This window comes from Phyllopteryx taeniolatus, chromosome 4 (assembly GCF_024500385.1).
Source record: "Phyllopteryx taeniolatus isolate TA_2022b chromosome 4, UOR_Ptae_1.2, whole genome shotgun sequence".
Classification (NCBI taxonomy): Eukaryota; Metazoa; Chordata; class Actinopteri; order Syngnathiformes; family Syngnathidae; genus Phyllopteryx; species Phyllopteryx taeniolatus.
The window spans coordinates 30,889,927-30,916,921 of NC_084505.1; the positions used below are offsets into that span (position 1 = coordinate 30,889,927).

Consider the following 26,995-nt stretch of genomic DNA (forward strand, 5'->3'; position numbering starts at 1 on the left):
TTTTGGGCTCCAACTGTGTAAAAGCAAAGGGGATAAAAGTTTCAAGGATTTGTACGTGAAATACATGCGACGTTTGGTTTTGGAGATGTACAATAGATGCTTGTATTGGCACATTTTTGAAAACGGACGACCTGTACCCTGGTAAGAATTGTATTTTTTTTTTTCCAGGATTTTAGGGGACCTGAACACAAGCCACCTGGGTGCCCCCCGGAAAGCTTAAAAAAAAAAAAAAAAAAAAAATCAGCTCCTGAAACCATTTTCACTGCTTGACTTGAAATTGGGTGCACACGCCCATCATAACAAGACACCCGAAAAAGTCTCAAGTTGAACAACTTTTACAAAGGAGTTGACCTGATTGTAAATTTGGATTTTCCCCTGTACTGTAGGCCACCACGTTGTGCCGCAACATACTGGCCAGAACGCAGCTCTACTGGATGCAGATACATCATCACAAGAAGAGGCAGAACAAAAATAAATATATATCAATAAATTCAAAGAGAAATAATATACATATATTTTTATTCATATTAGTGGAAAAATAAAGTTATACAGTACAACTCAATGTGATCCTCACACAGTCAATGACAAATCTAAGATCTGTACAGGCTAGAGAGCTTCACACTTTAAATTACACATCCACATTTAATTACATCTCCCCCGCACACATGATGTACAGCAAATCTGAATGATGAGAAAAATAAAATAAAATACAAATCTTGCATATTAAATGCTTGTGTTACAAAAGAAGTGCCCAGCTTGTAAACAACGTGAAGCGTACAATCCTTAACTGGGGGACGTGGGGAACTTTGCTGGGGCCATTTCACTTACTTTAATGAAGACCATTAATAGAGTTGCAAAATTCTGCCAAATTTCATAGTGTAAAAGTAAACTTTCATGGGAATTATCGAGAATGAATAGGAATTGGCAATGAATAATCCATTTTCCGAGCCGCTTATCCTCACAAGGGTCGCGGGTGTGCCGGAGCCTATCCCCAGCTATCATTGGGCAGGAGGCGGGGTACACCCTGAACTGGTCGCCAGCCAATCGCAGGGCACATAGAAACGAAGCACCATTCGCACTCACATTCACACCTACGGGCAATTTAGAGTCTTCAATCAACCTACCACGCATGTTTTTGGGATGTGGAAGGAAACTGGAGTGCCCGGAGAAAACCCACGCAGGCACGGGGAGAACATGCAAACTCCACACAGGTGGGGCCGGGATTTGAACCCCGGTCCTCAGAACTGTGAGGCAGACGTGCTAACGGTTAGAGCGTTAGAGCCACAGTGGACGACTGGTTAGAGTCTATATCTTGTTTATAGCGCTTGTCCTTATTTGGGTCGCAGGTCCGCATTAGCCTAACCCAGCTGACTTTGGGGGAGAGGGGGGTACACCCAGTGTGCATGCCTTGGCCACCTGGGGGCAGTATAACAAGACAAATGGATAGACTGTACATGGAGACGGTCCTCAGTAAGTTGCAGTTGTATTTGTTGTTTTCGGAGAGGATAAAGAATATATGCTTTTAAGTATTGCTATATTATCTGTCTACTGTCAAACACCTGGAGTCGGAGTCCCATTGGTTGCACATCTCTGGAGGCATTTGGAAAAATTTTATTAGAGCGATTGTAGTGCTTCAGCGGATGTTGACACAGGGGGAGGGGAAACAAAAACAAAAAAGGCTGTGCTGGGAGTCTGAATGACAGTTTTTGTCCCTCTAGTCACTTGGTGTCATTAAAAAGTAAAGGACAGTACAGTAATGGGAGAACAAAGTCACGGGGGGTTCTGGTCCCCATTAACCGCGAAAAACGAGGGATCACTGTATCGCTGAATAAGACAAAAGTCTAGCTCAAGGCACCACTGTATATATCTAATATCTATATTCTTCTCATTCAGGTCACATGTAAGCAGGAGCCTATCCCAGTTGACTTTGGGGCAAGACACGGGCGGCGGTGTACACCCTGGACTGGTTGCCAGCCCATTGCATATATAGACAAACAAGCATTCACAACCACATTCACACCAGTGGACAATTTAGTGTTGTCAATGTACCAAATGTGAATGTTTTTGGAAATTGGGAGGAAGGCGAAGTACCCGGAGAAACTTCCCAGAATGAAGGCCGGGGCCCGCATTCAATCCCAAAACATCAGAACTCTGAGGCAGACGGGCCAACCACTAGTTACCGTGCAGTACCTAACACATTTAACAAATAATTCCCTCTGGCGAAGTGACGTCAATGATGGTAGCGGTTGATAAATGTAGTTGGATGATTCAGGGATGGAAAAACATGGCCAGGCCGCTCGTTAGCTTGAAGGTGAGTGAGCTAAAATGGGGCATATTTGTCAAGCTTTGACATTTGAGGCACACATGCACAGCGGAGACAGCTGTCCAATCAGCAGTTCAATGAAGGGGAAGTTTAGCAATCTGTCATTCAGCCTCCACAGCCATTAGTTGCTTCTGTGGGCTTTTCATGTAGACAAGCGTTTGACGAGCGAATGGTTTTATCCCAGTGAAAATATCCTCGCCATTTTGAGCAATGAGTCATCTTCTAATGGGACAAATCATTCACTTAAAAGATGTTCAGCAGCAGCATGAAGAAGGATTCAGTGAAAAACTGAAGTGAGATTACTTGGCTAACATTAGCTGCATGGTCTAGCCGCTACACGTGAAAGGTCACGCAAAATTGTTTTTACAGTTTACATTAGTGGGGTACTTGTCTTTTTTTTTTTTTTGGTACCTTGCCATACTGAGGAAAACTGACATTTTAATGCCCGTGAATTTAAGCAACCAAGTCTGTATCTGTTTCTTTCTGAAAATGTGTTTGTGTTAGGTGATGTGTCCATATACACACAGTGTAGTGTAAGAAACGCTTTCATTGTCTTTATGGGTTATCGCTGTGGGGGAAAAAAATGCATGTCTTAAAATATTGCTTGGACAGTTCACGATTGGCCCCGTTTAACCTTTACTCCCATTATTCCATATGGGAGAAATGTTTTTCGGATCCCCCAAAAGTTTACTATGGAGGTTCCACTGTATAAAGTGTGGTGTAATTAATAAAAAGGCATGACGTGTAAGTGTTTAGAAGTGGACAAAAAGTATGAGAATTCGGGCGTAAGAAAGAATATGCTGCGCCTGAAGACGGTAACACACAGTGACAATTCTTAAAATAAAGCACACATGCCCGCCATCGTTTGTTTGGGAATGCAATGCAACGTCGTCACTACTTGAGAACGAAAGCGTTTGTCGAACCAACAAGGAGTTGAAGTTAAATAGCCGTGGTCAATTAGCAGCATTAAAGTCATTGTACATTCTCTTCATTAAACACAATCAGTGTGCCGTGATTGCGAGCAAACTACACTAATAGAATTTGGATGAAGTGGACTCAAATAATAATAAGACACATATGTGTTGGGTCGGTGGATCTGCTATCAGTGCGGTGTGCTTCCAGTGCTCAAAATACATATCAACACAACACATTGTCTCAACTGCATAGAAGTTGCTCAGGCACTTTTCGAGTAGTCTACATTATGTCATTCTGCGCTTTGTATCAAAGAGTAGAAGCTTTGCGTGGTCCATTCCAGTTAATTTGAGTCGATAATTGTGCTCTATTGCTTTGACTTTACAGACCTTCAAGGTCCTTCGAGGCGTCCTCGTCAGAAGCTGGACTCTGGAACGTTCTTTTTGCGTCCCAGAGAAGTGGTGCTGTAGGAAGGCCTCGGCAGGCTCCCGTAAGACGTCTTCGGGTCGGTGGGGCTGCGGATCTGTGTCGAGGGCGCCGACGTGCCGTTGCGCTGCAGCGACGCCGTCCTGCGGGCGCTCTGCTCCGTCCTGGCGGGGAGGCTGGACGAGCTCTGCGAGCGCTTGATGTCGGACGAGCTCCGCCCCGCTTTCCCGTTTGAGAGTTCTTCGCCGTGAGACTTTCTCCGCTCGCCTCCGGCCGCTCCGTTGGCCAACCACAGCCCGGACCTTCTGCCGCCGTCCTCGGACTTCCTGGAGTCCTTGTCCCTTCTCAGGAAGTTACCTTTAAGGAAAGACAGGAGTCCCTCGTGGCTCTTGGGCTTCGCACCGCCTTCGTTTGCACCGCGGCGTTCCCCGTCCGTTCGGTCGTCTTTCTGTCTTCTGAGAGTGCCGCCGAGAATGCTGGAGGTGCTCGAGCTACTTTGAACACCAGAACTGGATGCTTGCTTCATCTGAGCTTTGGAGGAGCTCTGCCTCTTGGAGTCTTTTCTCATTGTAAGAGTGTTACTACTGCCTTCCTCTCTTGGCGGGTTCTCTTTTCGGCGGCGTAAGCTGGATGTTTGATCTGATGGCCTCCTCTGGCCCTCTGGCACTTGTTTGGATTCATCTCCTGCTTTACCCACACAACTGATCCTTCCCACACTAGAGGATCTGACCGCTCGGCCACCGTTCGCTTCCTTGATGCTTCGAGGTTCGTTCATTAACGACTCTATCGGATCCTTGGTGCAGCGAGGCCGTCGACCGGACTCCAAATACTGGACCAGCTCTACTGGCGCAGGGTCTCGAACGTCTGGAGGTGACGTGTCAGGTTTTCGTCGGTCTCTGGAACCAAGCGACCACCGCAGGGGTAGCACCTTGTTTAAGGTGTCCTTGTTCTTGTTGGGTGCCCTCATGCTCACACTCCTCACCAAAGTTCTGCTCTCAAAGCCCCCTTAACAGTGACAACAGAGAGGACAATACTTTAGTACAAGCACCAATTCGAGACGTTATTGAAATAAAGTGCCCGGTACCTTGACTTACAAGTCCCCCAACTTCCAAGTTTTTCATAATAACCATGTTGCTTGGTTGATTTTGAAGCCAAAATCTTTGTCACGAGCAAGCGAGCTTCAGATACGCCGCCACACGAGTGAAGTAAATTGGTTGTGTACTAGATGTAGCTGCAGTTCGATGCCCTAGTGCTGTTAGCAGTAGTGGTGGCGGTAGCTGGAAATCTGGCGCAAGTATTTACGCGTGAGGGCTCGCAGCACTGGATGAGCCAAGTCCTTGAACAGATATGTATCAAACATCCGCCAGGAGTTAGATTGTTTGGTTTCAGACAACCCTGGATGGTTGTGTTCGCCAGTGTTGTGCCGCGAGCTCGGAGAGGCTGCAAGGACTAGAAGCTCGGGGGCTAGCCGCGATTCGGTAGAAACGTAGAACAGCGATCTGAATAGAAGTGAATTTTTGACAGATACACTTTAATGGTAGTCAACTGGAAACTGTGTTACAGTGGAATTTACAGTCAGGTTCCGAAATATTGGGACATGGACACAAGTCTTATCTTTTTGCTTCTAAACACCACTACAATGGATTTGAAATGTGCTTCAACTGCAGACTTTCCACTTTAATTTGAGGGTATTTGACTTAGTTGTACCATATGTTCTGTCCCAAAACCGATGCTCGCGAAATGCTGGTCTTTTGCTGACTCAGAGAGCCAGAAAGCTCAAGGTTTCTCCTTTCCCCAATTGAGGGGAAATAAAGTTTTTCCTTGCCCGATTGGAGGGTTTAGATTAGGCGATGTCATCAGTCATTGCCAACTGTGGGCCTGTGAAGCCTTTTGTGATTAATGGCTCTACAAATAAACTGGACATCCAAATCAGCTCAAGGTTGTATATTTCCCACTTTTTAAGGGTCCAAAAGTAATGGGACAAATTAACAACCAAACCAAACAGTCACTTTTTAATTCTCGATTACAAATCCTTCGCATTCATTACAGGCTCTTGAATATTATTTGAATTATTTACCACAACGCACCACACATCCAGAGCAGAGTTTGAATTTTGAAGAGAAAGTGATGCTGTATGCAACCCAGAGCCTTCCTGAGCACACTTGCTAAACATTTCAACATTGATCCAAAACTAAGCCTCACTGGAGACATAAATGCCCATCAGTAAACACCTCCCCGCTACTTAACACCTGGCACTCTCACCTCCTTCCTCTTTAGGAGTGTTCTCCAGGAAGACGGGAGAGTCAGGGGAGTCGGGAACGGAAGACGGGCAGTTGGTGGACGAGCGTGACACCAGGCTGCCTCTCTTGCTCTCTCCTGTCAGGCGGATTAACCAGTGGTCTGACACTGAAGAACTTGTCGAGCCTGAGGGGGGACAACAAGGCAGTGAGGGAGGAAAGTGTGACAATCCTTGCTGGAACATTCTGCACTTGGAATTATACTTTGGAGACTTGAGGAGCGGCTTAAGGTTTAGCGACATTATGTTTATGCGGGCTCTGCGCCGAACGTTTGACACCAAGTACCACCTCAAACTACACTTGGCTCTCCAAGTAACACCATAATGACCAAGATTAAAATACAGTCGTGTTTGAAAAGAAACATATTTAAATGATTAAATGCAAATGTACTGTACTGGATTTAAAAAAAATTATTGCAGGCATGGTAATATGCATTGAATTCAGTCATTCTTTCGCATACCACTAGAGGGAGACAGCGTACCACACTGAGAATCACTGATCCACATCAAATCATGAGCCATAAGACTAATTCACACATTTAAAATAAAAAAATAAAAATAAAAAAATTAACAAAAAAAAAACCAAACGCAAAAATACAATATTTTTATGCCGAGAAGAAGGAAAATACACAGGGGACCCTTGTTGTACTCCATTGTTGTTGTTTATGAACGTGTGCTTCATGTGCAAACTGAGCTCTCCAGTACTGGGAAGTGGAAGAGTAGCCTTAGACTGAAGGGTTTCAAAAGAAATTTGAACTCTGATCGGCAAAACAATATTTGGCTGTTAAGCAAAGAATTTGACCTTAAAAGACAAGGTACAGTAAATAAGGAAATGAAAAGCTTTACTGTAAATCTTATGATATTTGCTGAACGCGAGTGCTCATTCCAGAATTTTAATTATGTCCAAATTTTACTTTGCATATTGGAAAAACAGAGATGCGCAAGTGAATTAGTCACATTCACATAAGTATATGTCACATATAGTTTATCACCCTTTTTACAGAGAAATGCGTGTGCAAAAACATAATTAAAAAAACAAAGATTGTCTCAAAACTAGTATAGTACCCATTAGTAGCTGCTAACGTGTGCGGAGCATTGTGTGTTGTGTACATCAAAAGGTCAAGAGTCACAATAACGTCAGTATTCGTTATTTGGGAATATTCAAAGCTTTACCACCAGCAGTGATTACAAATGAATCAGGGAAATGCATTTTAACTCATGTTTGCATCCGGTGTCAATTTCAATTTCGTACAGTATGCTTTTTTCCCAGCATTTTGTTTGCATTAAACAGAGTCACACAGCCCTGTCGATGCATTTTAGGATGTGGCAGCTTTGATTTGCTTTGATGCACGAAAGAAGGACCAGTATCTTAGCAACTCACCGGCGGAGACTAGACAACTAGTGACTACTTCCAAAAGAGACATAGCAACTGACTTATGTTCACTCTTAAGGCATAACAAAGTAGAGGTGTATTGCAATTTTTGTGTTTCCCCTCATTGAAACGCTTAGCCATTTTGAAATAATGGACTTTTTCCTGCACGAAAACGCAAGGTGAGATTGCTACAAAGCAGTGAGGTCACAATGCCATGGTGTTTACTTTCTCAAGTGCAGACTGGGGGTGGGGGGTATTGTTTTTTTTGTATATAAAAACGACAACAATAGTAACAGGATGTTAGAATTGACGTCGAGTGGAGTTTAAAATAAAACATATTTTAACTTATTGTGGAGAAAATTGTGGGGGAAATTCTGATTGCGATCTCAGGAATGACTTGGCATTAGAATTGTTGGTTAAGCGGATGGAATTCGATGGGGTAGTCCAAAGCATTCTAAATTGAAGTGAAGTAAAAATCCTAAGTAGGAAGCCCCACCTCAACAACCCACAACCCTCAAATACATCGTTGGCGTTACTTAGCTATCGGTTTTTAATGTACGGCTTGAATTAGTCTTTATTATTGGTGTCCAATGGAAAATTAAGAGGAAAGACCAGTTGGTCAAGACGCACACGTACGTGGACGCCCCAACTGAATGAGGATTTTAGGTTTTATTTGTAACACTGAGGTAATGTACTTTACAACGGTGGCTGGAGAAATTATAAGATAACCTGAAAATAATCTAAAAGGGGGTGTTTCCCTGTGGTGTCGTGTTTATTGCCCTATCAATTGAATCGCTCTTTGGGGGCCAGTAAAATTTGAACGCAAGGGTCTCAGTTTTTGATGTTAGTAATAGATGTTAGTCAGTCAGCGTATGCGTAGTATTATTCATAATAAATACACGGATTTTGAAATGAGTTGAAAAATTAGAAAATGTCATCGGCACAATAGATCTATCGTTATAACGCAGGATTTGTCAGAAACACGGAAGTCATGTTTCTGCAATTACCAATTGTCCATTATAAAATACTGATTTTAAAAGTTGAGGGGGAAAAAAATAAAAGTCTAAAACCTTGAATAATGGTATGTTAGTAAGTCAGCACATACGAAACCTAGCCTCGAATATGACCACGTTCTGTGCAATTCAGATGGTGCTATCGCACCATCTGAATTGTTTTCTTGGCAAGAGAAAACATCTGCTCACTCCTCTGAGCATGATGAAATAAAGCTCATTATACAGTTCAAACCGGATTTCAATTTCAATTCAAGTACTATGAATGCAATGGTTGGAGTCGATTACTCTTCAAGTGGTACAATTAAGAGCTCCATCAAAATATTCTGGAAGCGTATGCCTCTCAAAGTTATACAATAAGGGCCAACCATCATCATCATGTGGCGACTTCAACAAATCCTGCAAGAATTTGGCTAAGGAATAACTTTCAATTGAATTTTGTCATTTTTCTGTATTATGATCCTAAAACAGAAGGGATGATACTGATGACCAAGGGGAAAATTGTGATTATTATATTATAATTATATATGTGATTTTCTTATCACATAGCGCACCTCAGCAAATCACCAGATCAACAAATATTTTGCATGGTCAGGCTCGCACATGTGATGTTTTGGAGACAAAGTTAGAGAGAGCAGACTTGGATGGATTGGATGCATCCGGAGGAGCGAGAGTGAGTCCAGATATTTCCCTTTCCCGCGTCAGTATTCAACCTCCTATCATTGAGATGACTGACTAACATCTAAGAGCAGATTCTGTACTGTGATGAGTTCGGAAACCTGCTTGAAATTTGTCAAAAAGTCAAATGAAGTTCAAGAAATTGCTAAGTTGGTTAAAAATAACTTTCTCGACAATCATGGCTACGAAAGGGAGATTTGAGATGGGTCTATAGCTTGCGAACATGGAAGCGTCCAGTGTTCTATTTTTTAGCAGAGGCTTAATGGCAGCTATTTTAAGAGCTTTAGGAAACTCGCCTGACTGAAGTGAGCCATTGATTATTTGCTGCACAGACTTTGCAATAGCTTTCAAAAAGTCAGATGGTATCGAGTCAAGACAGCTCGTTGATGGTTTCAGCTGCTGAACCGTTTCTCTACAGTTTTTTGGTCAACTGTATCAAATTCAGACATTCAGGTCGCCTCAAGATTGTTTTAGTTTTAATAGGAGCGACAGCATTCATGATATTTGAGATTTTACAGGTGAAATTATCCAAAGGTTCATCAACTGTCTCAACATTCACAGTTTGTGGCACAGCAATGGTCTCCATAAACTTAGTGGCGGTACTCTCATTTATGTACCTTTTCTTAATAGACATAGAGGTGGTCTGAACTTATGGAAGAATCTGTAATTCAAAGAATACACAAAAATGGTCAGAAATAGCCATATCCTTAATGCCAATTGATAGAATTTCAACATCCTTAGAGATGACCAGGTCTAAGATGTGGCCTTGAGTGTGGGTTGGACTCTTAATATGTTGAAAGAGGTCAAATGTGTCTAGTACAGCAGAGAGTTCTTTAGATTTTCTTCCCCCATGTTATTGTCAACATGAATGTTTAAGTCTCCCGTTATGACAAAATAGTTGTAGTCAGTACAAATAACTGAAAGCAGTTCTGAAAAGTCCTCCAAAAAATTTCTATTGTATCTTGGAGGCCTATAAATTATTAAAACAATAACCTTTGGGTCACCTTGAACTGAAAAACAGACATATTCAAAAGAGCTAAAATCACCCAGTATAATTTCTTTACACTGAAATAATGACTGAAGAATAACAGCAATACCACCGCCTTTTTTCCCTCGTCGACACTTGTTCATAAAGTTAAAATTTGCTGGTATTACAATGGTATTACAGCTACTTTCTGTTAACCACGTTTCATTTAGTAACAAAAAGTCCAGATCACAGTTTGTCATGATGTCATTAATCAACATTGATTTATTACCCAGTGACCTGAGATTGAAAAGGGCTCGTCTCACAGCTAGTCTCGCAGAGATAACTGGAGACAAGTAGTAGTTTTTGTATGAGCGATTTTGTAACAGTAAATGGTTTCAAGTGGAGAGGAAATAGACTGAGGTAGTGTGACGACATCGGCTTTCTTGTTCTTAAATCACACAATATTTCGCAAACCGTTATGGTTTTATGGACAGTTTTTATGCCGTTGACTATTTTCAATTATGATCCATAGGAATAGGATAGCATACCTCTGATGGAGCTGCTGGCCGACCATGGAGGAATGATGTTTCGTCTTTGGTAGAAGAGAATATAAACTCCTCTGGTGCAGATTTCCTGCTCCGGGACCAGGTCGACACTGCTGTCATCGTAGCTGTACCACACACCGTCCACAGAGTTCCGGCAATAGGCTGGTGAGGAATATTAGGACAAGTGTGTTTATGTCATAATCATAAAGTGCGATTTGACTTGGGAGTGAATAAACAGGACGAATTTGCTTGAGCTCAATCTGTAATGACATTACCATTAAGTTATTTTCTATAGTCCTTCTCCTCAACAGGGTCAGGGGTGAGCAGGAGCTGACTTTGCGCGAGAGGTGGGCTACACCCTGGACAGGCAGCCAGCCAATCCCAGGGCAAATATTCATAACCATTCACAGCCACATTCATACCGATGGACAATTTAGTCTTCAGTTAACCTAACATATATGTTTTGGGAATATGGGAGGAAGAGGGAGTACCGCGGAGGACCTGCATCGAACCATGACCCTCAGAACTGTGGGGCAGACGTGCTAACCACGAGACGACCGCGCTGCCAACATTAAGTCACTGGGACGCGAAGAAATCAGCTTTGAAGTGTAAAACATGCATGTAGTGAGATCGCGTTCCCTTTGAAATGTGCCATTAAGTCGTTCTCATTAAAACAGTACAAAACAGTGCGCCTTTTTCTACACAATTGTGCATTTTGTAAAACGGGTTGTAAAAACCATTCACTTTTGAACGTAAGTACAGGTCTATACTTCATAACAACTAATAAAGGACGTGTGCACCCGCTGAATTCAAACAGAATCGATTCGAGCCCGTTTGGATCTTGCTTGGATTTGAATTCATTACAGGGCAGAAACAATGGCGATGAAATTAGTGAACTTTTCCATGATTTACAGGTAACAGTTTATTGTATGGTTCATGTCAGTGCAAAAATATGTTAAATAACTGCAGTTATTAATATACATTTAAAAATAAAATGTCTGACACATTATATGGATTATGCTTTTGGAGAATAATTTCCTGTTTTAGTTTAATTGTCATCTTTACCCTTTTCTTTAATTTTTTTTATTAATAGCAGTCTGTCATGTGGATCTCCAAAGCTTTAAACATGCTGTCGTGCAACTCTTGCTTAAGAAACCTGGCCTCAATTGCAGTTTACTAGCCAATTTAGCCAAGTTACATTTCATTTCAAATATCCAGGAAAAAAGTTGCGCACACTCAGTTGAAGGCAATCCTGGATGAACATGATGTCCTGGAGGTCTTTCAGTCTCGTTTTAAAATGCTGCATAGCACAGCGTCAGCTTTATAAAGCGTTTTCAATGACATCATTCTGGCAAATGACTCTTGTCTTGCTGGACCTAACTGTAGGGTTTGATAATGCAGACCACAATATCGTAATGGCTCAGTTACAGCACCTTGTGGGAATTAGTGGGAGCACTCTGAATTGATGTAGATCCCATCTGACTCACAGAATTGTGTGTGTCAGCCTTGGTAGTTCTGAGTCCCGCTTTGCTCAGCTATCTTACGGGGTTTTACAGGGTTCAATTTTAGGGCCACTGCTTTTCTCTTTGTATTTCCTGCCCCAGGTAATCATCATGAAAAAGCATGGGTTTATGATGATGACAGTCAGATTCTTGTGCCATTAAAACAGATACATGCCTTCTCCTTAAAACAGCTTTTTTTGTCTTGAGGAAAAAGTCTGGATGGCCTTGAACTTCTTACTGTAAATCGTAATGAAATGAAAACCAAAGTGATGTTTACTCCCACTGGCCCTAAGCACAATTTTAAAGTTTTTCCTGGGGCAAACAACATTTTGAAATGAGAACAACTGCAGATACAAGCAGTGACAGAACTGCTATCATCAAGTAGCTAGTTTGGTGTGGTGTATGTAGCATTAGACAAGCTACCGGTACATACCAGTGTAGTGTCCCCCGTGCATTCCTCCATGATGATTGCACACGGCGTAGAGGTCATACAGGTAGTCGTGAGGGAGGGTCATGTCTGTAGGTGGGTGGTGTTGGCCCGAGGACTTGGGCCAGGATGTGGGCCACGGCCCGCTATTCAGGTTACGCGTACTTTGGCTCCTCTTAACAACATGGGGGGCCATGTCCAAGGCAGTCAGTGGGAAATTCACCAGTGTTGAAAGCTTGTTCCTGCGCTCGCCTACCTGTTGGCAAAAAGACATTTTGTACCTTATTAAGCTACCTGAAAGTAACATGATACAGTTCTACAGTAGTGCAAATGCCAGTCACAATAATAAAGACATTATTAAATGACCACCTCTCCGACTGAGGCTTTATTTGAATGGAAAAGCAGTTTTCGATACAATGTAGTTCTAACGTACGGTACTTACGTACTCATTAGTTTATGAAGGTGTGCCGAATATGGCAATTCATTGTATACATTTCTATTCACTAATTGGGTTCATTTGAAGTTGCAACATGATGAGAGCTAAAAAAAAAAAAAAAAAAAACAAAAAAAAGCTATAACTGCAGAGAATATTAAACAGGACAATATTGAATATGATTTAAGCTACAAGGACCTATTTCTAATAACTTATGTGGTTGATGATTGATTTAACTCTTCATAGAGAGCTTATCCAAATACCTTTTTTAAAATGAAAGTTTAACAGTTCATTATTATACTTTTTTTTTTTTTACTTAGTTGTAGCACCCTTTAAATCGCTTTTAATAAGGATAATATGAAGACATTCATTGCTGTCAAGTAAGTATGTTGAAGTGATACATCCCAGCTGTTTTAAGATCTTTGTATGTCAGGGAGGAGCAAATTTTTCGCCGCATTTGTATGTTTTAAGCTAACAAATGGCAGCGATTTCATAATCGCGCCTTGACAACCAGTTAGAAATCAATGTCAAAATCAAGGGAGCTTGTTGTTCACACAAAGCAAGAACTGACAATAGATGATGGCCAACTTGCTGAAACTGAAATTAGTTCTTGACACTCATTTGAGATTTGCTGAAAAACTGATTTTATCGTTCAGAAATGCTCACAGCGACTCAGTCTTCTTTGAAGATAAAGCTGTCACGGTGTGTCAGTCCACAGATTTCAGAGGTTGTGTTTTCTGCGCATGTTGAGAGTGCCCTAACATTTCATATGTGCGCTTGGTTTAGTCACTGGAGTCACAAGTGTAAGGGTCAAAAGTTAAACAGAATTGTGAAGGTAAAATAGTGGGGAAACCCTAGAAGCTTACACGGACACGTTTCCACGGACAGGACAAAGCTCGGAGAATACTGGCCCACAGCTTTTTTCCTCTCTCCTTTCAGTTTGAGCTTCTGAAGTCTGGGAAGCTCTATAGAGCTCCTCTGGACTTTTAAACAACAACAACAACAACAACAACAAAAAGTACTTTATACCAAATACCATTGCGATCCTGAACGATCGGTAAAAGGAGCAATACACACATGACTTGAGCAGCTCTACCTCAATGTTTTACTTATTTTACCTTACGTTTATTGATATTCTTATTATACCTTACCTCTGTTTTCTAAATGACAATATCTGTACTTTATCTGACAATTTTATACCTCGGCGGACAATAATAAAACAAATAATAATAATGAACTATTTTCTTTTACTCAATTCTATTCTTTGATAGAGTTGAAATGCACTCCACAGTGACTGTAACTCTCTTTAATATAGATATTATATATTTTTAAAAGTACCATTAAATATGGTTCCTCACCCTACAAAGGACTAGTGTTAAATGGGTTTGAGCTGGCAAACCGGGGAAATGTGACTGATTGCTCAGTGACTTGTGATGCTTGAAGAGATGTGCAATTAAATGTTAGCTGGTGTGGTGCGCCGCTTCCGTCTCGCGTACCTGTCGAAAGCGCTTGAGGTGAAGGATGAGTATGTCGGGCAGCGTCCACAAGCTCATCTTCACCATGCCCTGCTGCAGTTGCTTGCAGTGAGGGCACTTCCAGGCGTCATCCGGAGCCAGCTGCAATCAGTTCAACACAGTTGGGTCCAGAAGTATTTGGACAGTAACAGGGGGTTTTACCATTTTATTCACCACCGCAGTGGATTTTAGATGCAACAAAGGAGATGCCCTTTTTTATGTACACTTTCAACTTTAATATGAAACGTTTCACAATAATCTGACAATTACCATTTTGGAATGACAGCCATTTAAGGAAGACTACTTCAATTTTCAAGGCTGAAGAGCACTTGGAGAAAGTCACATAATTGTATATACAACTATAATATTTAATACTTTATAGTCAATGGCTGCCTGAAGACTGGAGGCCATGGATGTGAAATTCTGAACGAATAGTTCTGAACCTAACTATAGACATTGCAAAAATGCTTTAGACGTGATAATTTTGGACAAAAAGATAATTGAATAAAACTGAACTTTTAAATTCCATTCAGTCCGGGTGTCTCCAAGCAGGAAAAAAAGTAATTTTAATTAAACTAATGCATGACGGGCGGCTGATTAGCACATCTGCCTCACAGTTCTGAGGACTGGGGTCCAATTCCCGGCCCCGCCTGTGTGGAGTTTGCATGTTCTCCCCGTGCCTGCGTAGGTTTTCTCCGGGCACTCCGGTTCCTCCCACATCCCCAAAATATGCATTAATTGCCCGTCGGTGTGAATGTGAGTGCAAATGGTTGTTTTTTTCTATGTGCCCTGTGATTGGGTGGCGACCAGTTCCGGGTGTGCCCCACCTTTCGCCCAAAGATAGCTGGGATAGGCTCCAGCACACCCGCGACCCAAGTGAGGATAAGCGGAACGGAAGGTGAATGAATTAATAATGTATGACGACCTGTTTTAGCGCCGAGGATTTGTCTACTGTTTTTGTCTACTGTTCTATCCATCCATCCATTTTCTACCGCATATCCGAGGTTGGGTCGCGGGGGCAGTAGCTTTAGCAGGGATGCCCAGACTTCCCTCTCCCCAGCCACTTCATCCAGCTCTTCCGGGGGGACCCCGAGGCGTTCCCAGGCCACCCGAAAGACGTAGTCTCTCCAGCGTTTCCTGGGTCGTCCACGGGGTCTCCTACCGGTGAGACGTGCACCTCACCGGGGAGGCGTCCGGGAGGCATCCAAATCAGATGCCCCAGCCACCTCATCTGGCTCCTCTCGATGTGGAGGAGCAGCGGCTCTAATCTGAGATCCTCCCGGATGACCGAGCTTCTCACCCTCTCTCTAAGGGAGAGCCCGGACACCCTGCGGTGGAAACTCATTTCGGCCGCTTCTTTCCTATGATGGTAGGAACGTAGATGGATCGGTTAATCGAGAGCTTCACCTTTAGGCTTTACCACAACGAACCGATACAAAGTCCGCATCACTGCAGACGCCGCACCGATCCGCCTGTCGATCTCACGTTCCATTCTTCCCTCACTCGTGAACCCCAAGATACTTGAACTCCTCCACATGGGGCAGGATGTCATCCCCGACCTGGAGAGGGCACGTCACCCTTTTCCGACTGAGGACCATGATCTCAGATTTGGAGGTGCTGATTCTCATCCCAGCCGCTTCACACTCGGCTGTGAACCGCTCCAGTGAGAGTTGGAGGTCACGGCTTGATGAAGCCAACAGAACATACGCTACAACACTACTATTCTTTTTGTCTGATGATGAGTATGATAAACACTTTATCTAAATGTCACTTGTCCCTTTAGGCTAGTTCCCTAAGAAACCGAAACAGTAACTGCTGCTTTTGCTGAATGCCCTTGGGAGTTCGTAATTCCTCATTTCGACCTTTCAGAAAAACAAAAGGCCACACTCTGATGAGCTGTCAAATATAATTTCAGCATCAGATGGTAACACAGTCAATGCCTTCAGCACTGTTCAATTTGCAAAATGAAGCTCCTTCTGCGGTATTTAATGGTAATATTGCCCTTAAATGTTGATCATCTCAAAGAGTGCGGGTGCATTTGTCACATAATGTGACAATATGTTAAGAGAAATACTGTGTACATGCTAAACCAGCAGACATCATTCACCTGTTAACGATATGTGCCATAAAAAAAAAAAAAAGTTGAAATCATGCCTGGACGTTCTAGCGAGCAGATGCAAGGTTGTTGGACGAACAGAGCATCACACATTTGTATTAGCGTCTGCTTGTCCACTTATGGAATTCGGCTCGACAGTTTGAAGCACGTTATGTCCCGAGAAATGTAAAAATTAGGCAACGTCTCGATTTCCGGAAGAATTTTAATAACGCAAGTGGCAGAAAATACAATGAGAGTGGAATCGCTCTAACTAGTGGTGAAGCTGGTGTTTCATTAACACTGACAAAATACGTCATAAACCTGACATAACTGAAGGAGCTATTTCTTTTTGGAGCTCTATAGACCTATATCAGTAATGTCATCAATATAACACTTTTTTTTTTTTTTTTTTTTTTAAATGAATTGAGTTTTTATTTTATTTCATTTCAAAGTAAAATGACTGTTTCCTGATCTAGCATTCTGATTTATATCATTAATTGTTGCAGGCGTCTCGTGTTTAACCTTAAAGTTTTACTTCAATACGTCCATGTAGGTTTTGAAAGAATAAATGAAAACTGTGGGAAAACTCACTGGTGGTATTAATATTTAACCACATTCAATATTTTTATTTTATAACCTGTCTTTGTACCTATGTCGATCAAACACCTAATAATAGATTAACTGGGGAGAAACAGGTGGCTGAAAAATCCATAAAAATAATCAAATAAAAAGAACATGTTTTCGCCACAGAAGTTGTCCAGTGTTACTTAGCTTTCCGAATGAGGACGAAATAAATCAAAATAAATAAATAAATAAATCTTTTAATATTTCATATCATGTGGTTTTATTTTGTTGTATTGCTTTTATTTCATTGCTCTATTTATTCATTTCTCACAACTGGTCCCGTAAACTATTTGTCATGTCCTTTACGACATTTGTTTGTTGACGCTGAATGTGTATTCAAACTCAAACAAACTGCGCTGGGATCAATAAAGTTGTCGGAATTTAAATCTAGGTTTTTGTCTTTCAATAAAATAATAATAATATAGTAAAGTATAGTATATCCCGAGCCTCAAAACCTGACACGGGGTCGCAGTTTTTGTGTTGCAGCGCGTCGGTGGATGAGCGGTGCTCAATCGCGCGGTGTGCGGGTGCGAGTCGCCAACTGCAATTCTTTTACGATGTTCCACTTCGGTTGTAATCGGCATAACATCACCATACACGTCGTTGCTTGCTGGGCAGCATAATCCTATTCCAAAATAACAGGACCAGGACTTATTGGGCTAAATTCGGAGAGTGGTTCAAGAAGAATGAGATGATTTCAAACCACCGATTAGCTACAACATAGTCCAGACCTGCTTAATATCATTATCTACCAAACTATCCGTGGTCAAGAGAGGAAAACAAAAGCAAGAGGTGGACTAAACCCGTCAAAACAATGACATGCTTGGCTTTGGCAGGAAGCGAACTACAGCAGAGTTCAAATGAATTTGAAATGTTGACTTGAACATGCTGTTTGAGCTCACCTGCTCTTCTTTGGTATAAAGCTGGAAACACTGGTCCAGAGTGCAGCTATGTTGCTGAAGATGCTGCTGCTGCTGGTTCCTAACGCTTTCGGCATCTTGAACAACTTCCTCCTGCATGCTGCCAAACAGACTGGAGCAAACACGTGTTGTTGTCACACTTTTTAAAATTTGTTCTCAGGCAGGCGAGGATGCAAATCGGTGATGAACATAGGCTGATGCTTGCTATAGCATCACATTCTACTTCATGCTGCTTACCAGTCTTTAAGCTTGCGCTCCCACTCGATGACAACCTTCACATGTGGAGGACCTCCGGGGCCACAAAATTTCAGTGCTCTAAAATGGAAACGCAGAAAAAAAAAAATAGCATCAAGTTAACAGTGGAACCTCTAAATTTGAACGCCAGAAACGTCTTACTATTTCAAATTCAATAAACATTTCTGAGGAAAATATGCCACAAAGGTCACAGAAAAAAGATTTTTTTTGGGGGTCCTTTTTGTTGTTAAAAATATGGATAAAACTCGACACGAGATGTTAAGAGGTTAGTGTCCCTAACTTTAGAGGTGAAAAAAGATTTTAAAAAGTCACCACAAAATTCTCTGGATGGGTCATTAAAATGGTAAATTGAGGGAAAAGTGATGGAACTTAAATCTTCAAATAAAATTCAAGGGTCTGAGTGAGATGGTCGAATTAAATTTAAAAATAAATGCTGCCCTTGCATCTTTAACTGCCTCCTGATAATTTTTCATTGATTCTTTTCAATTATTGTAAAATACCTACAGCACTGTATTTTCCGTTTCCTTTCATTTCTTCTACAGTTTCTCTTGAATGTGTGTGTGGCTTCTATGAGACAGGGCTGCTGACTTTAGATGACTTTATATATAAAAAAAAAAAAAAAAAAAAAAAAAAAACGGTTTAAAGACGCAACAGAGTCAAGGACAGATTTGGAAAGGAGCTTTTCTGCGGTAAGATCTGGGTTGAAGGAAATAAAAGACTCAAGTGTTAAAAAGCTCAGAAAGCCTGCTAGCTGACGTTGCAGAACACGAAGGAAAACTAGCGTGTCGTTGAAAACTCTTGGATAAAAACGTTAGGTTTGGGTGGTCTGTAAATTATTCAAACTAAAAGGACCAGAGTGTAAGTGAGTAGATACCCAAGAAATGTGCATAGTTATAAGCAATTGACACCGTTTTTGTATGCACAATCACCCCCAACACCCATACACAGTTCCAAATGAAAGGTTCATAAACAAAACTTTTTGGATTTCAAAGAGAAAACCGGCCTTGTACCACACACAGCACCGTTGATTACATGCTGCTGCTTTCACATTACGAATAAATGTGCACCAGTTTGATGATGAGTCTCGGCGACGGGCGTCATATTTACAGAGCAGAGCCAAGTGCGATTACTTTGATCTCAGGTAGAAAATATACGGCATCCGAATTCTACAAGAGTCCAATTTCATCCTAAATCTTCTTTGATTTTGGTAACTTCCGGCAGACTGTCAGTCTTGCCAACTTCAGAGGACAATTTATTTGCTAGTCTGGTTCAACTATGCTTTTGACGTGCCAGTACTCCATGTCGGGATTAGATCCCTGGTTTAACCTTCAGAACAAAGAAGATAAATCTAACAGTCTGTCAGAAAAGTGTCCCAGAAATATAGTCAACAAATACTTTCAGTTAAATTAAATCATAAAGCTGTAGAATTGAAAGCTCAATCAAAGGGTTGGGACTAAAGTTGTGACGTTTTAAGAACAGACAATCTGTGAGGCTCATGAGAAAGAGACTTCTATTCCAAAGAATACCAATTAGATGTCTAGACAGTCTTAGATAGCGCGGTCGATTACATCAAGTCTGGATATTGACTTTATTTTCCCACAGATTTCTGCACATTTTGGGTTGCAAGGAAGAAAAATAAACACATCACAACCAGCCTCATGGTGGAATCAATCTTGATACGGTTTCAGATTGAGAATCCAATGACAGGGGTAATCGTGTCCAGCGTGCAAGGCGTGCAAGGCGAAGGGGGAAACGTTATCATCTGGATTTACTTATATCGGTCAAATTTGGCTTCATATATTAAACGCACCTCACGGAAGCTCAGTTCACCGACCATCAAAGGACTCACTCTGAGTGTCCTTTACATTTTCTTTGGCTTTTTGCAACTTCTAAGGTGAGAAAAGAAGAAGAACATAGAGTAGATGTTACAGATTTAGTAAGACTCCAACTGAGCAAATGGGCTTATTCCAAGACAATAAGGCCGAGATGCATTGGGCTAAATTAGTGAGAGAACCACAAGACAGAATTTTTCACGCCATGGATTGGCTATAGAAAGTCCCGGCATGCAAGAGAACAGTTGGACTCTTCCACCATCAAAACAAGAAAAATATTGTTGAATTAAAATGGAAAGAAGCATTTGCATCATCAAAATGATGCCGAGGTCGTAAAAGCTGTAGTATGGATCGATGTAGTTTGTATTGGGAGCAAAATGGAGAAGACAATCAGCATCGTTATCACTATTTAGGGTTGCCATTTCGTCGGCGTAGAAAAATGTTGCTCCTAAGGCTGCGTGCAGTACTCTTCAGGGCCTGAAGGGATTTGGTAACGTTGACAAGCTCATTCAATTGTAGATTGGCACGGTCCAAAAAGTTACCTTATGCTACCTGGAGTGACAAGTCGTCCTCATCCGTCTTGACTGTGTCATATCGGATTCTCTTTCAAACAAATTCTCCGGCTGATAAGTTTGCTCAAAAACCTTTATGCCTCAATGTCAAAGGAGAAAATTATGTCTAGCAAATCCTGACGATCAGTCTTACATCTCAGAAAGTGTGACCTCCGTGCTGTTTGGCTCCTTAACTCGTTAGCTCGCAGCCGAGTCGTTAGCTCGCGAGCTCGCTCGTTAGCTCTCGAACATAACAAACAGTTAACCTTCCCTTAAGTGCCTCTGTTGTCTGAATCTAGGCGTTGCACATGGAGCAAGGCTGTGGAGTATTGGCCAGAGCTAACACCGGCAAGAGTGTACACCGTCCGCCGGCGTTCCATGAGCCCACTAGCGGCTAATGACACAGCCGTCCAACTCGCTCACTGTTTGTTCGCTCATTCGCACGCTGGCTCACAACAACCACGACAATTTATCGAGTCCGGAAAAACTATCGCGTTCCATTTTATTTAACGAACGATAAGTCGATAGACTCATTACCGTGACATTTTCATATTGCAAATATGCTTCACAACAGCCGCGGTTCCTTGTAAGACTGATTCAACATAATGCTAGAAAAACTCATCAGAGATTTTTGTCAAAAATGTGCGCTATCTACAGATCAAGAAACCGGTTTGAGATGAGTCTTGTGACATGAGATGGCATGCATTGTACAGTAGTCCAACAGTAAACAAACCTCCTACAGCAGCCTGGGCCAATGACTCCAAGCAGGATGGATCCATGTGTTCATGTTGTTTATTCCAATCCAAATGCAGAAATTGGCAGTCAGCAAAGCAAAAAGTGTTGTTGTTTTTTTAATCCCTTGCCCAATATTACTGTTGCAGCCCATCTCCTCCGGAGTATATGAGCTTTCTAAAGTGTCCTTTGTAGTAGGGCCTACTTCAGCTCGAAGAAGCAGTCAATTTATTTCTCTTTTTTTCTGCTAGTGCTCAATACAGTCAACAAGCTTGGGTCACCTCTACTGCCTCTTCAACTGCCGCTTGGGTCAAACCTCAACAGATAAGTGAAAATCTCAGTAGATATCCAGACTGCAAAGGCTCAGGCCAACAACAAGGTCATGCACAAAGTTATTTCTCCGAGTGTAGCGACTAGGGATGTACATCGCTGGGTTTAAAAAAATAAAAGTACTACAATGGAAAGAAAAATATTTTGACATTTGCACATTCAAAATGATGCTGTGGTAATGGCTTGTGGTAATAAAAAAAAAAATTAAAAATTAAAAATCAATCCACGCTTCCGTGGATGTATTCTTAGCCAGGCGGTGTGCATTCCTTACTGAAAAGCCAACAAATGCATTGCACTTGGGAGGAAGATTGAACATGGTCAGCACAGTTATCGATAAACTAATTAAGCTATTCAGCTAGTCATTCTTTTCTAAAATACTGTGGCATCTCGCCAGGGAAGAAAATTGTTAAAGCTGCAACACTCTCCAGAGCCCCCTGGGATTTTCAATTGTTGACAAGTTGATGAAACTTTTAAAACAAGAAAACACCTCTTGAACAAATAAAATGTTCTCTTCTGCCCCCCCACACCCCTCACATCACAAAAAATAGGTTGGAAATGTAAATATGCCAGAGTATACACACACACACAAACATTAAACCAGTGTTGCCAAAATTCTAACTTTTTGATTATTATTATTATTTATTATTATTTTTATTAACTTAAAATGATATTAGGCATGGGAGAATATTCAATAAAGTTATTATTATACATTATGTTTTGATAAAATGAAATACAAATTTGCCACAGCAGTTCAGCTACTGACCATTTTTAATGAAATTCTTGAGCAGCTGCTGGTATTTGTTAAGCCTTGTTTGGAAAAAAAAACCCCAACAAACATTCAAATGAAAACATTCCATCCATCCAGCCATCCATTGTCTGTACCGCTTTTTTGTGTCCTCACAAGGCCAATCCCAGCTATCTTCGGGCGAGAGGCAGGGTACACCCTGAACTGAACGCCAGCCAATCGCAGGCCACATCCAAATTCCAGTAAAGAAAAATATTCATCACAACATGGCGATGTATAAAAACCCGCACACGTTTCTCTTTTTTTCTCGCGGGCGTATTCTTTGGCTGCTTTAACGTTCTTTGCCAGGGAAACAAGAGGCTCAACGTTATCCTCGGTCAGCCGAGTACATCTCGGACGACAGATGATGGCTGATGTGCTGAACGCTCATTCTTAAAGCTTGAGACTGAAATACACAGATCCTGTTTGCTAAAATGTGAAGTCTTCATAGCACATTTGGAATGAATGAACGAATAAATAAATAAATAAACAACTGACATAATGTGGTTGCACAAGTGCACACACCTTCTTATAACTGGGCATGTGCCTGTGCTCAGAATTAACCAACCACATTCAAATGTTCAGGTTAAAAAGGATTCAGTACTCACCTGCCACCATTTGAGGGGTCTTTGATTAAACGCAAATAAAGTTCTGATGTTCTAGTAGGCTTTTCCTGACATTTATTTAGTTTTTCTTTGAGTGCTTTAAAAATGTGACTACATACATGTCAGGAAAAGCCTACTAGAACAGTGTGTGGAGTTTGCATGTTGTCCAGTGAAATCGTCCACGGGCAGCACAGTGCACTGAGTGGTTAGCAAATCCGCCTCATAGTTCGAAGGTTAGGTTTTTTTTTTTTTTTTTTTTTTTGAGTACTCGGGCCTTCTCCCACATTCCAAAAACATGCATGTTAGGTTAATTGACTATTCTAAATAATCAATTTTAGGGGGAAAAAAAAAAAGAAAAAAGTTTTCGTGTCATCATATGGGTGGATGTATACAAGTGGTGTGAGTCCTACCTGTCAACGGCAGGGTGCTGCAGCGGTCTGCTGTCTTGAGGTGACAGGTAGCTATAAGATGCCGAGCCTCCCACCACTCTGATCTTAAACAGCACCCTGGTGTTCTGCAACGAGATACATAATCATTACAACGGCTGATGCGTAGCAGGCCATTCCCGATCTGAGGGTTTGCCTGGAGTCAACAAAATTTTGCCTGGATAATTGCGCTTGTTAGTTGTTATTGTGCTTCAGAGCAGCAAGACTAACAAATGCACACACAACATTTTTTTATTCCATTTCTAGTGTAGATCAAGGTGCACACACACTGTTGAAATGATTAAATTACCTTCTGCAAGACTGAGTCACATTGCATACACTATGGGTTTTTAAATTCACTATAACAAGCATTAAGTTTCCATGTTCAATCCAATATCACGTTGGGTTGCAACTACAGTAGGGATAATTATATTAATCAATAAACAGATTTACTGCCGTGTTCGTTTAAATTCATCAACGGGAATCCCATGTGCCCCCCCGTTTCTGCCGCCTCTGGATCCCTCAATTTCAGCCTGGCACACTAATGAAAGGTGGCTATACAATGAGTTTAAACAGGCTCAAATCTAAAAATAATATTGAACCGGTTTCACATTAAGACATATTTTGACATACCGGCATAAAAACCCTAAAGGCTAAAAGATTTTAATGCAGCCGTAGCTTTGTTTAAAGTAATAATTTTATAAAATTAAACACTCCACCTCGCATTTTGCTAAGGTTTCGTGCACAGCATGAACTACTCAAAATTAAATGAAAATTATGCTCTATTGTCTTGCACTGTATCTTGCAGCTTTTCTCTTTGTTTGGTGTGAGGTGCTATATGCCCGAGTACATTTTTGATTCCTTTTGGTAATTTATTCTGTACAGTAATTTATCCTTCTTTAAGGTAATTATCAGCCTTTTCCACAGCCAGACATGATTCCGCCATCCCTACTTTGTTGTTGTTTTTCCAATGTAGTGCTTTTTCAAATGGCAAATTAACTGATTTACACCATTTTTTAAAATCGGTTTATGACTTTTTGGGTAATGATCTCGTAGACGTTTTATATTGTTCTCTTCGGACCGTCACAAGGTCTTTCCATGTGTTTTTTGTGCAGTCATTATCAGGTGCCCTTCTGAAAAGAAATAATTAGTGTAAAACAATCAGTGCCAGCAGCAGTATATTTCATGTTGTGGATTCAGAAATTAAAACAACCAACCTAAACCTGAAGTTGTAACACCTCAAGAAAAACTCTGGGTGGTGCCACAACACCTCAGAAACCAGAAGGAACCATGCCCAGAGTCAAAGCACTACTAACTAGTCCTGACTAGCCAAGTGAACTGCTTGGTAGCAATGTGACAAAAGCACAAGTCCTCAATAAGTATATCAACAATAATTTAACAAGATGGGAAACAAACAAACAGTAATTCAATAAAGAAATAATTTCTGTAAAGAATAGCATCTCATCAACTAACACCGACTTCAGATGTGACTAATGTTGATCGACATTGTTCCTTTATATGTGCCCTGCGATTGGCTGACAACCAGTCCAGGGTGCACTCGCCCAAAGTTAGCCGGGATAATGATCCTAGTCAGGATAAGCGGTGTAGAAAATGGATGAACGGATGTCATCGGATGCTACCATGTGCTGCGGTAGATGAAATGACTGTGTTTTACGCTTCCGTCATTTGTACAAATGCCATTTTATGCTATTTCCTGGTATTGGTAAATTATCACAAGATACCAGAAGAGGCCTCCTTTCTAATAAACACTTTCCGCCTGACTCTCTGAGTACACAAACCTCCCTGGCCACAAAAAAAGAGGAAATGCAGTATTATTCGTTATGGATTCATTTCTAAAATCAGATTTAATCATGCTAATATATAGTCGACACTGAACTACAATAAGTAACAACTGACATGATCCTGTGCCAAACAAATAATGTGACTGTGGCAACCCCTGTTGGGGCAAGCCGAAAAAGACACAACTTTGTTAGAGTGGCTTTGTAGTAGATGGTGACAGGGTAGTTAAGATGCAAGTTGCTTTTTTGTTCATTTTGCAGGAAAAGAAGGCGTAATGCATTCAATAAAAAAAAAAAAAAATAATAACTAAAAGTCATTTAAAAAAAAAAAAAAAAAACATTACAAAGTGAAAATCTATGTTTTGTTTTTGCTTTGGCCTCGTTTTTGTACAGATCAAGATGTATGATCAAAAGTAACTTGTTGATGCACTCATATGACAACTAACTAGGCTAAAATGCGACTATTTTGAAGTTTGATGACGGCAAAAAACGACCACAGATTTCATTCATCTAAACACGTTGCTTTAGGAAATATCGGAAAAATAATGACTCCTTTACAGCACGAGAGTTGAACTCATTTTTGTCGCAGGCCACATTGTAATTATGAATTCCCTCAGAAGGCCGGTATGACTGTGAAACAAATTGATGGATAACTACTTTTGAAATCAGTCAAAAAATAACTATTTGTTTTAAAAGGGAAAATTGGTTAAAAAAAACTGTTGTCATCATAAAACCTCTTAATCGTACCATCAAAGCTTTCTGTAACATTTTAACATTCTTAATTGTCACAGCAGTATACAAATTTGCTAAACAATAACGCTATTCAACTTTAACTAACACGCATGCAGAGGTGTCTGTCTTCACGCGTAAAGACGACGCACCGCTTCATTTTCGGTGTTCATTCCATTCTTCGTCTCTTTCTGAGCAGCCAGGGCAGGGACGCGTAGTGCTTACTAAATTTACAATGTGCTCAATTTCCATGGTTATCATCAACCCTTTGGCGGTATCACATAAAAAAAAAAAAAAACTTCCCTGAGCTAAAGTCGCACAAGATTAACTGTATTTTTATGTAACTTAATATTTTTGTCAGCCAACTGTACCACCTCAGCGGTATTCCACTCTCACGGTTCTATTTTTCTGATTCTGAAAAAAAGCAAAGATGGCCAATTGCATTCAAGTTTCAGGAGTGTACAGTGTCATTGAAAATCCATCACACTTGTTTTCTGGCTCCAGTGAGCCTGGTGGACTAGCGTCTACTGGAGCTGATGGCATTTACCTGAGCCTGAGATCTGTTCAGCATCAGATAATAGAGCTTGGTGAGGATGCTCTGCTGCAGCTGCTCCCAAGAGATGCTCCTGTCTTCCAGCATGAGAAATGGCGGTCCGAACCTTTTCAGAATAGGAAAAAAAAAGAGCAGATAAACATCGCCCTGAGGAATATAGAACTCATGTCGCAGCGAAAAAAAGAAAAAAAAACAGCAGACCTTTAACCCACACGACACCTCAGAATGGCTGTTGACGCCATGACCTTACAAGCAAAGTCAGCAGCCAGGAGAGTCAATGCTGCATTCAGTTAACATTATCAAAGAAAAATGGGATGTGGAGCACAGAATGAGCACATAACTGCAAACAATTACTG

General features: G+C 41.2%; 1 protein-coding gene across 1 annotated transcript in view; it reads right to left on the reverse strand.

The window, feature by feature from the left end:
* Positions 1 to 502: 502 nt before the first annotated feature.
* The window catches only part of usp43a (ubiquitin specific peptidase 43a), a 69,340-nt gene continuing 42,847 nt past the window's right edge, over positions 503 to 26,995 (reverse strand). The window contains exons 8-16 of the mRNA XM_061771626.1: positions 26,634 to 26,745; positions 23,544 to 23,647; positions 18,282 to 18,359; positions 18,027 to 18,156; positions 14,388 to 14,507; positions 12,465 to 12,714; positions 10,533 to 10,691; positions 5,924 to 6,085; positions 503 to 4,666 (exon numbers count right to left, since the gene is read on the reverse strand). Of these exons, the coding sequence (XP_061627610.1) occupies positions 3,651 to 4,666; positions 5,924 to 6,085; positions 10,533 to 10,691; positions 12,465 to 12,714; positions 14,388 to 14,507; positions 18,027 to 18,156; positions 18,282 to 18,359; positions 23,544 to 23,647; positions 26,634 to 26,745 (2,131 nt within the window). The 3' untranslated portion in view covers positions 503 to 3,650. The remainder of the gene's footprint in view (positions 4,667 to 5,923; positions 6,086 to 10,532; positions 10,692 to 12,464; positions 12,715 to 14,387; positions 14,508 to 18,026; positions 18,157 to 18,281; positions 18,360 to 23,543; positions 23,648 to 26,633; positions 26,746 to 26,995) is intronic.